Source organism: Mycetomoellerius zeteki, unplaced genomic scaffold (genome assembly GCF_001594055.1).
Source record: "Mycetomoellerius zeteki isolate Tzet28-1 unplaced genomic scaffold, Tzet1.0 scaffold95, whole genome shotgun sequence".
In the NCBI taxonomy this organism is placed as follows: Eukaryota; Metazoa; Arthropoda; class Insecta; order Hymenoptera; family Formicidae; genus Mycetomoellerius; species Mycetomoellerius zeteki.
Genome location: NW_017257990.1, coordinates 822,672 through 837,778, shown reverse-complemented (window position 1 = coordinate 837,778; position 15,107 = coordinate 822,672). Strand labels below are relative to the sequence as shown.

Sequence of the window (15,107 nt, the reverse complement as noted above, 5' to 3'; positions counted from 1 at the left end):
CGGCCTCTATGGTTACGGCCACTGAATTACGGTTACGGCCTATTATAAACGACGCTTAATGTAGAACCAGCTTTATATTCAGATCGTCTTATGCGTCGTCTACAATATGCGAAGTAAACTTGGTTTAAGAAGTAAGAGTAAGAAATTCACCAATCACAGTCGATTATTCTTTTCACAATCGACTGTGATTGGTAAATTCCTTACTCTTACTTCTTAAACCAAGCTTACTTCGCATATTGTAGACGACGCATAAGAAATTGACCAATCACAGTCGAATGTGAGAAGAATACTCGACTGTGATTGGTCAATTTCTTACTCTTACTTCTTAAACCAAGCTTACTTCGCATATTGTAGACGACGCCTCAAGTTCAATCTTGAGATGTCACTAGTCACGAACCAATCAGAGAATCGCATTAGCATATTGAGACATACTTAAGAGGGTCTTGAAATAAGAACCGACTATGGCCGGAATCAGACTATGCATTGAAAATTGAGATTGAAGATTGAAAAATTCAAATTTGATCAATCACAACGAAAGGAGCTAAAATTTCTTTGTCCTTATTGGTCAAATTTCAATCTTCAACCTCAATCTTCAATGCATAGTCTGATTCCGGCCTATGGCTGTGTTCCAAATTTACTGCCAGCACAGAAAATGCTACAGTTTACGTTACGTGCACTATAGATTTTCAGTACTGACAGTCAATTTTGGAACACAGCCTATGAATACCAGCCATGGTTAACTTTTAATCGAGGTTCAACTTATTCATTGTCTCTTTCTAATTTTAGAATTGGAAAGAGACAATGAATAAGTTGAACCTCGGTTAACAGTTAATCGTGAATTGTGGAACTGGGCCCTAGTGCAGTTCATGGAGTTCATGGTGCAGTTTAGTGCAGAAACAGAAAACAGATCTCATGATAGACGATAACCTCAAAAAAAGGACAACTGTTGGAAAACTAGGAAACGAAGAGCAATGAGCGACTCTCCACCTTGTGTTGCTCCAGAAGAAGAGGATGATTTCGAGATACAATCGAGTGCGCACGTGGCAAATATGGAACATGTGGAACTTGCTGAAAATTCGGATTATGAAACGAACGTCTCGCAAAATGATGACATAGAAGCCGAAAAGAAAGATGGGCCGCCGATCCGCCTTATTCCTGGGTATACAACTTTCGAAGATTACCTTCAGGTATGCTTGCTCATGTCGACGTTTTCTCACCAAGATCATGTCTTTTACGTAAATACATACAGTTTGGCAAGTAAAACAAAAAAGGTTCTAGTCCCAAAGTGCAATATATTTCAGGATGCGTTTGATGCGATGAGAGCTGGAATCAAAGCAGCTAATAATCTGCCTGTTGGAGATAATTTCAATTACTATGCTTGCTTTCCAAGCTTTAACGATGCTAGACACAAAGATATGGAGAGAATGCTGGCTACAATGCAGAGCATAATGAAATTAGCAGGAGGTTCTACTAACATTCAAAACCGAGACATCGACGAAAAGTTCGATCTTTTATTGGAAGCAAATGATCAACTACTAGATCAAGCTGTAAGCGTCTTATAATTAGATATTAGTTTGAATTTTTTAAATAAATTCAGTTTTTTAATGATTTCTCTTGCCTCTGTGCTCTCTGTTACAGAACATATTGATGGATGAGGAAAGTGGTATTCTACGAAATCCTCAGGTAGAATTGGTCGTGTCACAGATGCCAAGACCAGTTATGAATGGCACTTGGAATATAAAGACTAATACCGACCAAGTCTCAGATAATTCAGAGAAAGTACGGTTGTTGGGTGGAAAAAATATACAAAGACCACAGTTGATGTTTAAGGATAAAATTGATAATAGTTCAAAGCCGTGGATGCCTCGAATTAAGGATAAACCAAACTCCCTGAAGCCATTGGCTCTTCATGTCGAAGAAGGTGAACATGGCGAAGTCTTCAATCACCCTTATGAGTTTGAACTGGATAAGTTTGAAACACTGGAATGTCAGCTGAAGAAGAGAATACCTGTTGAATATAAATCGTTGGATGATACCAACTTTGTATTCATTGATAAGCCAGCTGATATCAACATTCTCCTAGAAGATCTGAGAAATCATAAGGAAATAGCTGTGGACTTGGAACATCATTCTTATAGAACGTTTCAAGGCATAACTTGCTTAATGCAAATATCAACGATACAAACCGATTACTTAATTGATACTTTGAGCCTACGATCAGAATTACATCAACTCAACGAAATTTTTACAAGATCTTCAATCTTGAAGGTCTTTCATGGTGCTGATATGGACATTTTGTGGCTCCAAAGGGATTTGTCGCTGTACATAGTAAACATGTTTGATACCCATCAAGCTGCAAAACAGCTCAACCTACCCTATCTCAGTTTGGCTTATCTATTAAACAAATATTGTGGTATAGATCCCAACAAACATTTTCAATTAGCTGATTGGCGTATAAGGCCTTTACCATTAGAATTAATGAAATATGCCAGAGAAGATACACATTATTTGCTTTATATAAAAGACATGTTGAAGAATGAATTGATTGATGCAGCTAATGGCAAAAGCAATATCTTGAAGGCTGTATATGATCAAAGCACTGAAATTTGTAAGCGCACATATGTGAAACCAATTTGGACAGAGGAAAGTTGTATGAACATGTATAGGAAGAGTCAAAAGTCTTTCAACAATAAACAGATATATGCGCTTATGGAATTGCACAGATGGCGAGATCTCACCGCAAGGCAGGAGGACGACAGTATCGGCTATGTATTACCGAACCACATGCTACTCAACATAGCTGAGACGCTGCCACGTGAAATGCAGGGTATTCTAGCATGTTGTAATCCAATTCCGCCATTGGTGCGACAAAACTTACTGAAAATACATAAGATAGTGCTAAAGGCTAGAGAGCAACCGCTTGTAAAATCTATTGCTGAACAGGATATTCGACAGAGACCAACACAACAAAATCATACGCTGGACACTGGAGCTTCCTTATACATACCGCATGATGTACCAAGTGGCACAGAAGCACGAGCAGACTTGCCATGTCTTTTAAACAAGAATATCATGAGATCAGAACTCTTAGAGGCAAACAAGTGCCAGACCGCCAAGCATACTATAACGATATTCGATACACCAATTATATCAGAGGTAAAATGATAATAATAATAACTATAAGATAATGATAATTATAGATAGAAAATAAAGTGCTTCGAATATATATAATGTATGTATAAATATGTTAATGAGTTACGCTTCTTATTTCAGGACGAAAAAACAAAAGGTAGTAAGAATGGAGATAAAAGAAAGATTATATTCATAAGTCCGTTTATGAGATACAGATGTGTCATACCAATGGTAATGGATCAGGAAGCAAAAGAACGAGAGAAAGAAGAACAAAAGAAAGAAGAAACAGAAAAAGAAGAAGAGAGATTAACTATAAAAATCCAGAACGAATGTGTAAACGAGGCTGAGATTAATGAAAGTAAAAACAGAGTTTATGAACATTTTAAACAAATGTCTCAAAAGAATGTACAAGTGGAGGTTCAACAACGCAAAAAGAAAAAGAAGTCTACCAATAACGTAATTCTCAATTACCTACGTAGACAAAGAAAAAGAAAACTTGATGTTGGAAATGAGAGTCAAAGAAAGAATGATGGCAATGATTTTTCTACATCGACATCGCATTTAAATGTTGAAACTGTGCATGTGCCCAAGAAAGCAAAACAAAAAACACGGGAAGTGATCGAAGAACAAAAGTTGCAAGAGAGTCTTGCACAAGTTCAGAGTGATAATAGGAATTCTGTAACAATTAAATCGATAAGGTAAGTTGTTTGTTTTAAAAAAGAAAATACATCACACATATATTCGTGCGTAGTAATAACAGAATTCTTAATGTAACGACAGAGCTAGGAAAAAAGGTGACAAAAAAGCGAATGAGAAAATGTTGAAGGAACAGGGTATGTTACCATCAGGAAAATTCAATTACAAATCAGTAGACTTTAGCAGTTTCCAAGGTGGCAGTACACAAAGTAGTGCAAATCGGACTCAGTTTCAGCATCCTCGAGTAAGTAGATATTGTTTTATTTTTTCATAAGTAATTAATATGGAAAATATCTTTATATTAAAATTTTATGGCAGCAAAAGAAGAAGGAGAAACACTTCCAGAAGTGGAAGAAGCAAAAACTCAATATATAATTACAACACAATTTTTTTCTTTGTTTTCCATCAAATTATCTTTAGAAAAAAGATAAATCCTGACAACAATAAGGACTGTACGTACAAGTATACACTGTATATAAAAATATTGTTTCTGGATTTAGGTTAATATTTAACGTTGATTTTTTTATTTCATATTAATAATCTTCAAAAAATTTTCTTATATTTCCTAAAAGATGTACTTTAACATAATTTACTAATCTAACTGTAAAATGTAACTGTTTATTAAATTACTCATTCATTTTTTTGTTTTTTCTTTAATAATATTATAGACTTTAATAATATATATACATTATACACATATTGCATACAGTATGTACCAGTCAAAAGTTTGGACATACTACATGATTTTCTTGATAGTATACCGAGTTACGTAAATATAGAAACTACAACCTACATTACTCGTAAGACATCAACTAAAAACTTATCGCAAGATACTGGCCGATCAGTACAAAGGCGCTGAGTCAGAGAATAACGCGAAAGTTGCAAAACAGTAAGTATATCGATCTTCGATTATATCTTTCGTCAGAACAGATATCAGAGGTAACATAAACAAGGCAAAAGGCTGCAAGAAATATGTTACAAAAATCCGACATTAAAATATAATTTTCAATATAATTTCATGCATTCATGATTCTGATATTCAGAATAGATCCAAATCAGTTGTGAAGAAAGAACACAGGTCATCATATTGCATAAGTAGAGCTACTTCAATCGCTAAATTGCTAGAATTGTTCAAATTATTAGTGAGAAAAGCCATTATAGCCGTTTTATACAGATGCGTCCAAATTTTTGACCGATACTGTATATGTGCATGCGTATATGTATAAATATAATTTTTACGCATTTCTATGACAATAGATAAAATTCATATAATAATTACAATCGTATACTCGTATTGGAAATATTTTGTGTTATTAGTTTTAGTTACGGGTGTCTACCAATTCTTGAATGTCCTTGAATCCTGGAATTATCCTGAAATTTAATGTATTCTGAAAAACTCTTGAAAAATCCCTGCAATTTCAGGACTGGAATTTTGTCATTCTTTCATTAAAAAAAAATCGGCTTATGAAGTAAGAAAGAAATAAGAAGTATTTCCCATGCGTACGCAAGAACTATGTTGATAACGATGAATTTTATGATCATTTTAGATGAGACTTTAAAAGCGCGGATATTAAAAATTAAATTAATAACTTAATAAAGCGCCAATAAATTAATAATTTTTTTAAATGATGTTTGTCATATGTTAATAAAAAAAAAATTGTATTTAGATATAAGCCCTTCTTTAAAGATACAATAAGACAACAGAAAACTTTGATTTAATGTCTAAAATCGAATATAGCAGATAAATCGTCTTTTGTGTGTTGAATGTTCTTTTATTACGTATAAAGTATTAAATAATATTGTTCCAAATTTAAATTTGTTTGTGTTTTAATTAATTCATTATATAAAATTTTAACTTGAATACAAAATATTGGATTAGGGAAAAAGTCCCTTTACTAGTAAAAAGACTTTTTTAGCAACCCATATATTCTATTTTTTTAAAATTGACAATTACACCACGTGATAGAGCAAGTTTCAGCTTTAAGAATCTGTATTTATAATTGCGATACGATAATTTTTAACAAGGTTACGAGCAATAAAGTCAGAATGTTCCTTTTTACTTAATCCGCAAATAATTCAGGAACAAAAAATCGTAGAAACATTTTTAAAAAACGATTTCATAGGGAAAGCTTCAAGCTTTCACGATAGATACTCGAAAATTTGCTAAAATTTTTTTTGGCACGCTACAGACCTACAAAATAAAAAGAAAATTTTTCATTTTTTTCAGCTCGTTTTCTATATGTAAAAATTATAAACACATAAATTCAGAAAATATAGTAACCATTCGAAAGTAGAGATTTCACGCTTTAAAACCCTTTTTTTTTTAATTTAAATTTTGATCATTTTTAATGAAGATATTGATAGGGAAAGGTCTTTTTACCAACTTGTAAAAATACTGTCCCCTAATCCAACATATATATATATAAATATATAAAATATATGTGCAAATCAATCAACTAATGAAAATTAATTGACCTGGAAAATTAGGATTTTAACTAAAATGTCCTAAAATTATCCTTGAATTGATTAGCCAGATATCGCTGAACACCCTGTATTAATTAAAACTGTAGTTATTAATGTTAATAACTACAGTTTTAATTAATATGAATCAAATTAAAAAATTTAAATTGTTCCACTTTTTTATCAGTTAAAATAAAAAAAATGTGGATTCTTTCTAAATAAATGAAAAATATTACAACATTATATTGATTTCTAACTACTTTTGTTAACGTATTATCAGAAGCCAATTCCTCTTTATTTAATCAATGTTGTTCTAACTGTTTAAGAGTAAGAACAGTTGTTTATCTGGAAATTTTTTGATTAAGTATGAGTCGTCATGGCTTATCTAGCAAAATGTGATGATAAAGTATTTCATATATACATATAGTATTATGTTAAAGGACAATGTATCAAAAGCCAATGTGCTAGTCGATAATGACGATGGTATTGACAATCATTCTTACGTTCACCGTTTTGTGCCATTTTTCCATCGGAGAATTTTTTCGCTTATGGCATCCGGATTTGACAAACGTAACTCAGTCTCTTGGACTGAATGCACTGAATGAAACGACGTTCGTCACAACTCTGCCTCTATTTAATGAGACTATTCTGGCAAATTTCACATATACATTGTCCACTCGTGCAGGCAACTCGAGCGAGTTGCTCAGCGATTCACAACAGTCGCGGCCACTCGCACAGTCGCAGGATGCACAACGATCCCAACAAGTGGACTGCTTCGGACTGGGAAAGACAGTCGCGGCGACTCTGGAGTGGTTCTTTAGGAGTAAACCTAATGGAAGTGACGCCTTGGACGTGCAATTTCTTCTGTCCTCTAGAAAACAACCTCGCCGCGTGCAAGTGGTGCTTGACGAACAATTCGGTTTAGAATGGACAGACTTTAAGATAGAACGCAGAACGGTAGTCATAGTACATGGTTTTCTGTCTCATGGTCAAGAAACATGGATTAGGGATATGGAAAAGGCATTACTCGAATGGGTGAGTCGATTGCAGTCTCATTTTCTAAATAGTCACTCATTTTTTATGGAATCGTATATGATCGTATACAGGATGATGTTAACGTGGTGATAATAGATTGGAGCGCTGGCGGTAATACGTGGAATTATTACAAAGCAGCGGTTAATACCAGAATAGTCGGATATCAAGTATCAAAGTGCGTACGCAAAAAGTATATCTGATACATGGTAATTGATAACTTGTCAGGCAATGCAATAAATTCGAAAGAGGCTTTGAACGCCGCGACGCTTTCGAACGATTGTATTGCCTATATAGATTAGTCTGCTAATGTTTTCTAATGTCGACTCGTTCACCAAGATTTATAGAACACGTAACGAACGCTACAATCGCGCATGACCAGCCGGATGTAAATAATTGGGGTCCTTTACATCTGGTAGGACATAGTCTCGGCGCTCATATTTGCGGATTTGCCGCAAGAGAGTTGAAAAAAAGGCAGAATAGATGGACTGTGCAGAGAATCACCGGTCTGGACCCGGCGCAGCCATGCTTTCGCAAGGCTGATACATCTGTTCATTTACATAAAAATGACGCACCATTTGTCGACGTGATACATACAAACGGCAGATTACTCACGAGTCTAGGACTTGGCTTACCCGAAGCTATAGGTAGCTCATTGATGGAAACTTGATCCATATAGCTTGTCGCGCGCACTTTTTTCTCCTCGACAATATATAACTTTGGAATTATAATTCCCAAGAAGCTCGTTTATTTAATTTTTTAATTCTAATATCATCCTAATGTATATAGGTCATGTTGATTTCTACCCGAACGGCGGTAAAACGCAACCTGGTTGTGTACGAACGTCATACTTCGATTATTTACCGATTCCTACAGCTGGTTAGTATAAAATGACTATTAACTAGCTAGTGCTAGTATAAAATGACTATTAACTAGTTAACTGGAACTAACAATAAGTAAAAATAGAATTTGTTGTTACACTTGTAGCGATACAACGAGCGATATGTAGTCACGGACGTTCTTACGTCTATCTCACAGAATCTTTAACGTCTGCTACGGCGCGCAATTGCAGTTTCTGGGCACACCAATGGAATTTGACTTATAGGCATTTTTTACAAATAATTGCGAAACCATGCGATGGAAATATTTGCTCGGAAATGGGCATTAGAGCAGAAATGTACAATCAGCGTGGAAGTTTTTTCGTGGCTACAGCCAGTACCAGTCCGTTTTGTGGTGTGTTGTAGTAATTGCATCGAATAACGACATTATTATTTCACGATATTGTTACACAATCATTTTGTTACAGCCAATAACACCGATGTCATAGAAGAGATAAAAAAGCAATTGCAACAGGATTACTTTGACCACATGGAGGATTAACAAATTGCGCACTGCAATGGACAACTTATTTGTAAATAAATTAATTATATCAGTGCTGTGGTAGAGTATACATATTTACTTCAATGATTTTTTATATATCTGGATATTTATAATTGATTATTTGATACAAATATATAATTATATATGTATATATAATACATACATAATTTTTTATATTTGCATATGCGCGATTCTATCCTTTCGTAAACGATTTGTCTCGAGAGTTTGCTGTATACTTTCACATGACTCACAAATTTTTAATAAATTACAAAGAAAAAATTATCATACACCCGCACGCGTGTGACGATCTTGGCTTTAAAAATGAGATATATGTACATATTACATATACAGCATACTTGAAAAATAATATTCCCAAGCTGAAATATAGTGACAAAAGAAAAAATTGTAAAGAATAAATATGATAAGCAATCATAATTTTTATAACTTTAAATTAAAGAAATACACCAGTTATAAAGATTCGTATCAATATAATTTCATGCTAGGAAAGTAACTTTTCAGTAAGATAGATCATGCGATTAAACTTATATTGCTTATTTTAATAAGAATTATAGATATAATACGCACGATGAGTTAAAATGCATTGTCAGAATTAATAAAACTATTCAGAGTCGTAACTCAAACGATCTTTTTTACAGCACGTTTTAACGGTACGTATAAACAAGTATTAATTATATGTATAATAGCAACAGAGAACGATAAATGTATATATAGCGCGAAAAAAATAGTAACATGATTAAAATATTTCCGCCAGACCTCGACATTAGATGTATTGGATGTGGTGGTAACTACTATTTGGTATTCTCAAGTCATTTTTATGCGAACTTGTGATCGAAATATCCTCGATTTGTGCATATAAAGTAATCGTTGCATGTAACGTTATTGGCACATTATAATACTCTTATCTGATTTAACGAAGCCAAATGGAAACTCCTGTAAGAGGATACTATTATCATCACACGTGGTCGACGTCTCATCACGTCACATTTTCTTTCAAATGTTAGTATATATCTCCCTATGCATCTCAATATAATGTGAAATCATTCGCGTTTATGCTAATGAATGACTTGGACATAAGTGGCAGGGAATATACCGGTACGGCCTCTGCACTCGCCTATCCACCAGCCATCTGGCTGTTTTTGATGAACAGTTATCAGATCTCCCGGACTAAGACTGAGCTCATCATTTAGATTCGCGGAGTATTGATAGATCGCTCGGCATTGCTCCGCGCGTTCACTCTTAGCCGATGATACTTCCGTACCATCAATTTGATTGTTGTTGTCTTCCGAGTGACTGCTAAACTCGTCGAAGTCGCTAAAATCATCTTCGTCCGGTGGATTCTCTGAATTGCCGTCACCGGCGGTGCGATCAGCCCAATCACGGGTTTCGCCGTCCTGATCCTTGGTCAAATGCAACTCGAGCTCGTCATCACTGTCCTGAACCTCGAAAGATTCATTCTTTGCCCAAGAAGGAATCTGTAAGAAGATTAGAGAATACAAGCTCTTATTTGTTTTATATATCGGATATATAATTTTCAAGTATTTTATATATAAAGTTTATATTAAAGTTTTTAGGATTACATTGGAACCTTAAGTAGCTCGCAGTTCTGAACGTAAGAACGAGATTATTCCCACTTCACTTCTAAACTAAATTCTGCGGTGTCCTATTAGACGGTTCTACTGCTACTCCCAAGGAATTTTATGCGCTATTTCATCCGCGATTAATTCAATCCCTCTCAGTTTAAAAAGTTTTTCCAGCCTTGAGAAAATACTGTACCTTGAGAACACTTTGCTGCAAACCTTGCTTGTCTCTCGAAACTAAGATATGGTCTGATAAGGGATGTTTGATTCGTTTGCTACCCTCCACTTCAGCGAGCGTACCGCTGACTTTGTACCTAGCCGCTTCCAAGTACAACAACATCGAACGCATCTGCGGAAACATACGATTAATTTTTTATATTGCGCGCTCATACTTAGCACAAAATAATGGTTCTGACTACGTCAGATTAGCGATAAATGCACCATGCTCGACATACGTACGTGATTCAGTTTATCCGTTACGTTTTGCGTGCTTTCGTCCGCCGCAAACGCCGGAGTCTTGACAAAGGCTCGGTGTAATGTTTCCAGGCCTTCTCTACCTCGTCTTTCCCGCTCGAGATCTTGCCTTATCAGATGCAGCACCCTCACCAATGCCTGCTTTCGCCGTTCGCGGTTCATCGCTAGCGTCACGTGTTCGGCGTAGAAATCCGGCAATAACTGTTCCGCGTTCGTCACATCGTGATTATCCATTCGGCGCACGAGATTTTTTAGGATCTCTAGATCCTGCGACACGTTGCAGCTGCGCACAGGCGTTAGTAAGCGATCGGCGCTCTAAGAAAGTATATTTGAGAAATTTTAATTATCTTTATGATAAATGAAAAATATAGTTGCATGGTGTGTGATCGCGCGATTATTTCGATCGTTTCCCTGGTGAAAAAATTTCGCTAAAGTTATTCTACACGGAGAATTTTCTTTTAAAATTTACCCTGAAAATATGGTAGTTGTGGTACAATACAATATTTTAAAGATTTTTACCATGCACTTCAGTAAAATTGATCAAACTTATTTTATACTTCATTGTGGTTTTATTAACGAATGAGAGAGCTTTACATTAAAATTCTTTGAAATACAATGTTGTCCCACGACTGTCATATTTTCAAGGTAAATTCTAAGAAAAAATTCTCTGTGTACGTTTTGGAACATTTCAGCGAAATTGCTAAAAATTTGCTAAAAATTTCATTGAAAGTGAATTTTTCAGCTAACATATTGAAAAATCATTGAAATTTCTCTGAAATTTTGCTGAAAATTATAATTTGATTTTACATAATAAATAAAATTTTAATTATAATTAACTTATACATCTTAATTGGCTCGATCATTGACCTGATTTCTTTACATTTTGCTATTGCTTAATACGAGCGAAATTCATACTTTTGCTGAAAATGAATTTTTCAGCTAAGAATCGCTGAAATTAAACTAAAAATTTTCTAAAATGTTGAAATTTTGCTGAAAAGTGTTCTAAAACGTGAAATTTTTCTACCAAGAGTCGTAATGTTCGTATACTACCTGCTGCAATCGCGGCGCGAGCGCCTGCAAGTGCGTCAAGTACACGTTGGCGAGGTCTTTTAGGGCGCTCAGTCGCTCCTCCTCGAGCAATTCCATCTGCTTCGCTCCTTTTTTCATCGTGCTCTCGTACTCGAGCCTGGCTCTCTCGGCTCTCACGCTGACCGTGTAGAATTCGGTGTCTGCTCGACGCGAGGAGTCCTCGGCTTTCCTTCGTCTAGTTTCCAGTTTGCTCGCTTCCTTCTCCGTAACGTGATGACTCGACGTCGACGACCTATTGCTCTGCTGACTTTGACTGATGGTCTGCAACCGCGCGAGATCCTGCAACCTCTCGTTCTCGCGCGCGCACGCAAAGCTCTGCTTTTTACTCTTTGCCGCTATCCCACGCCATTCTTGCAGCGACTTGGATGCCTTGTCCACCGAGTTTTCGATGCTCTTCCTCGATCGGCCTTGCGTCTCTGCTACACCCACCTGCGCGTGTTACACATACTTGTCATCCTTTCGTTTCTCGATCCGTCAACGTTCAATGTTATTATGAGGTTGAATCTTTTTGGTTGCAAGTAATGCGAGTTTCCGCAAAGAGAAAGTCAACTTTATGTATTTGTCTGCGCATATACAGTATGCGCTAAAAAAAATACGACTCAACTAACACTTCAGTTGTCGGTTTAGTTAAATAAAGTGAGTGGACGGGGGCAAATTTGATAGTAACACAAATATTTTGTCCTTCTACCAAATATTTATTCGATATGATTTCCTTTAATTGCAATCACTGTGTTACTGTGTCACATTCAGCAAACATAATAGTAATTAAAAAAAGAGCATTTTTTTTGGCGCGTACTGTACATACGTGATGTAATGTCACGTCTCAAATTTTTGTAATTTTAATATTTGTGATCCGATTCGACGCACTTTTCGCCAGCAAAATATAATTCGTAAGAATATAATTTGTAAGATATAAAAGAGTCAACCCAGACAACACAAAGTCTAAAATTAAGGCATAAAACGTCTTTAAAATGTTTTTTAGACGCCAAAGACGTCTTGTTTCAATTTTGGACACTTTGTGTTGTCTGGGAAATTGTCAAGGTAAATTTTCCTTGGACGATTTTAATTTTGTCGTTTTACAACAATCGCGTCCGATCGTGACGTTGCATAAGTACATGGTTGCGCATCCAGTATTTTTCACGCGGTCTTTTAATCGTCGTAATCATCTTCCTCAAACTTACTCTGAGCGGTTTGGCAAGTTGTTCGCTTAACGCGATGCCCCATAGCCGATGTGCTTCCGCTGCAGCCTCCATCTCCTCGCCGACACACCTCCACGCCTCGTTCACACCTCCGTTGCTATTACCACCTGTATTATGAAAGAGGAGATCCATACTTACAATTAGAAGAGACGATATTGCTACGGACACCGTCTGTATTTCGAAACGCGCCAACACACCGCGCGCTCGTCGATATTATTACTACACATATACTACTCGAAACGATAAAAACCGAAGTTTCATACTAGGTTTGATAAACAGATAAGATTGCAGACAATGAAAAAAAGAGAACAAAGTTTCTTCCTTCTAAAGCTAAATTTCATCTTTTTTTTTAATCTAAACTTGCGATTATTATGTTTGCGCATCGAGTTTATAAATATACATATATATAAATCGTTAATTTTCAATATTTCTGATGAAGGAAAAAGTCAAAAGATACTTATTAAATAATTTTCGCGAAAGAGAAATTCTGCATTAAACTCTCATGTATTATTAAATACAGTTGCAATTGTTACGTGTAATTATCGATCAAATGTCCTATATTAATGCAATGGACGCATAAAATTAATTTATACCGAAAAGGACCGATAATCACCTTGATCTTTGGCGCAGGCTTTTGTCAGCTTGCTACTGAGTTTGCTCAGTCCTTTCGCATACGTAGCTTCCAGTTCGGCTCTGAAAATGTATTTTCAATTTCTCATTGAAAAATTCGCATGAGTGACGAACGATAGGAAGGAAACGTCTAAAAAATACCTTTCATGAAGAATCGATGCCAATTCCTTGCAAAAGTCGCCTCCTTGTTTAACGTATCTTCGCACATCCTCGAAACCGCCTTGTCCTCCCTGCACGTTATAAGAAAGAAATTAAAAAATTTCGCGACGATAAGACAATGTTATTTAATATTTATATTAATACATAAAAAAAAGGAAAATCAAGAAAGAAGCAAAAGAATTTTTTGCCGGAAAAAATATCATTTTTCTACATTTTTTCTTATCATCTTGATAATGATAAATTGATATATATCTTCAGCATTATAACAGTCTTTTTGTAACGTATTGAATAGTCATAATATAAAAAGCATTGCTATAAAAAGCATCGTATAAAAATTCAAACAAAAACATTCTATGCATTGCATACAATAAAATTATTGCATTAGAGTTTTTTATTCTACTTTACCTTTTATTTATATATATATATATATATATATATATATAGCATGTGAGAAAAACTATTTAAATATTTGTATATATTATAATAGCAGTTGTGCTCATTTTCTCCCTTATTTTCTTATTATTAAATTCTTTTGTATCTTAATAGACGATCAGTTCTCAACTTGAATAAAATACTATCGTATCCTGGAGAGAGGAAGCTTCTTTTCTCCAAGGCTCGTCCCGGAAGTAGTTATGATAAAATCGTAAAACACCGCAGCTATAATGGAAAGGCGTTTTGTTCGTGCATGATAAACGTTCCCGTGGCTATCGAATATCGCACTTCTTTTCGTTTGCCGCGCCAAGGTGACTGACACTTGATTCGAATTAAAGCTTAATCATAGCCCGAGGTACCCGGTGAAAGTAAGCGTTGACTCGCTTGTAAGTAAGCCTTGAGGAAAGTCGAAAGAGCTATATTATATGTGCTAATTGGCTAGGATGTATACAGGGTATCCTATAACTTTTGACTAATAGCTTTCTAGCAGTGAAAGAGGATGACATTTTAAATTAAAAGTTTCTTTCTCAATTTTGGCTCAGACCGTTATTTACAGAATTAATAAAGTTGCTCAATCAGATTACGCCCAGCCGGAATACGCAGGAACGTAACATGTCATAGGGCTCCTCGCGCTTACTGTACATTGTCTCGACTAAAATTTTATTTCAAATAAATACAAATCAAGAGCTATTAGAACTTACCTATTTAACTTGTGTCAAATTTTATATTTATGAGATAGGGGAGACCGGGGTCAGTAAACTATAGGGGTAAGTAAAATAATCGAGGCTACGTTATAAACAAATCGCGCCAGACACGCGTAAACTCG

General features: G+C 35.4%; 3 protein-coding genes across 5 annotated transcripts in view; 2 read left to right on the top strand and 1 right to left on the bottom strand.

Annotated features, from left to right (window-relative positions):
• The first annotated feature begins 853 nt into the window (after positions 1 to 853).
• Positions 854 to 4,259, top strand: Rrp6 (exosome component Rrp6). The gene is made up of 6 exons (XM_018460615.1): positions 854 to 1,187; positions 1,302 to 1,547; positions 1,639 to 3,156; positions 3,274 to 3,830; positions 3,913 to 4,072; positions 4,147 to 4,259. Exons 1-6 carry the CDS (start codon positions 972 to 974, stop codon positions 4,201 to 4,203), a joined length of 2,754 nt encoding a protein of 917 aa, XP_018316117.1. The 5' UTR covers positions 854 to 971; the 3' UTR covers positions 4,204 to 4,259.
• Positions 4,260 to 6,650: 2,391 nt separating this feature from the next.
• Positions 6,651 to 8,769, top strand: LOC108730681 (pancreatic triacylglycerol lipase). Of its 2 annotated transcripts, none has more exons than XM_018460532.1 (6): positions 6,651 to 7,323; positions 7,395 to 7,498; positions 7,660 to 7,967; positions 8,110 to 8,199; positions 8,287 to 8,553; positions 8,627 to 8,769. In XM_018460532.1, the coding sequence occupies exons 1-6, from the start codon at positions 6,763 to 6,765 to the stop codon at positions 8,698 to 8,700; spliced, it is 1,404 nt and encodes a 467-aa protein (XP_018316034.1). In that variant the 5' UTR covers positions 6,651 to 6,762; the 3' UTR covers positions 8,701 to 8,769. The 2 variants fall into 2 exon arrangements, with proteins under 2 accessions (XP_018316034.1, XP_018316035.1); XM_018460533.1 differs by having other exon boundaries at positions 6,652 to 7,323; positions 8,308 to 8,553.
• A 436-nt stretch (positions 8,770 to 9,205) lies between these two features.
• The window catches only part of Nost (Nostrin), a 19,894-nt gene continuing 13,992 nt past the window's right edge, over positions 9,206 to 15,107 (bottom strand). Inside the window, exons 4-10 of one of the 2 annotated variants that reach the window (XM_018460587.1) lie at positions 13,832 to 13,920; positions 13,674 to 13,753; positions 13,043 to 13,167; positions 11,823 to 12,290; positions 10,758 to 11,087; positions 10,495 to 10,647; positions 9,206 to 10,193 (exon numbers count right to left, since the gene is read on the bottom strand). In XM_018460587.1, coding sequence (XP_018316089.1) covers positions 9,774 to 10,193; positions 10,495 to 10,647; positions 10,758 to 11,087; positions 11,823 to 12,290; positions 13,043 to 13,167; positions 13,674 to 13,753; positions 13,832 to 13,920 — 1,665 coding nt within the window. In that variant the 3' untranslated portion in view covers positions 9,206 to 9,773. The remainder of the gene's footprint in view (positions 10,194 to 10,494; positions 10,648 to 10,757; positions 11,088 to 11,822; positions 12,291 to 13,042; positions 13,168 to 13,673; positions 13,754 to 13,831; positions 13,921 to 15,107) is intronic. The other variant, XM_018460586.1, reaches the window with a different exon arrangement.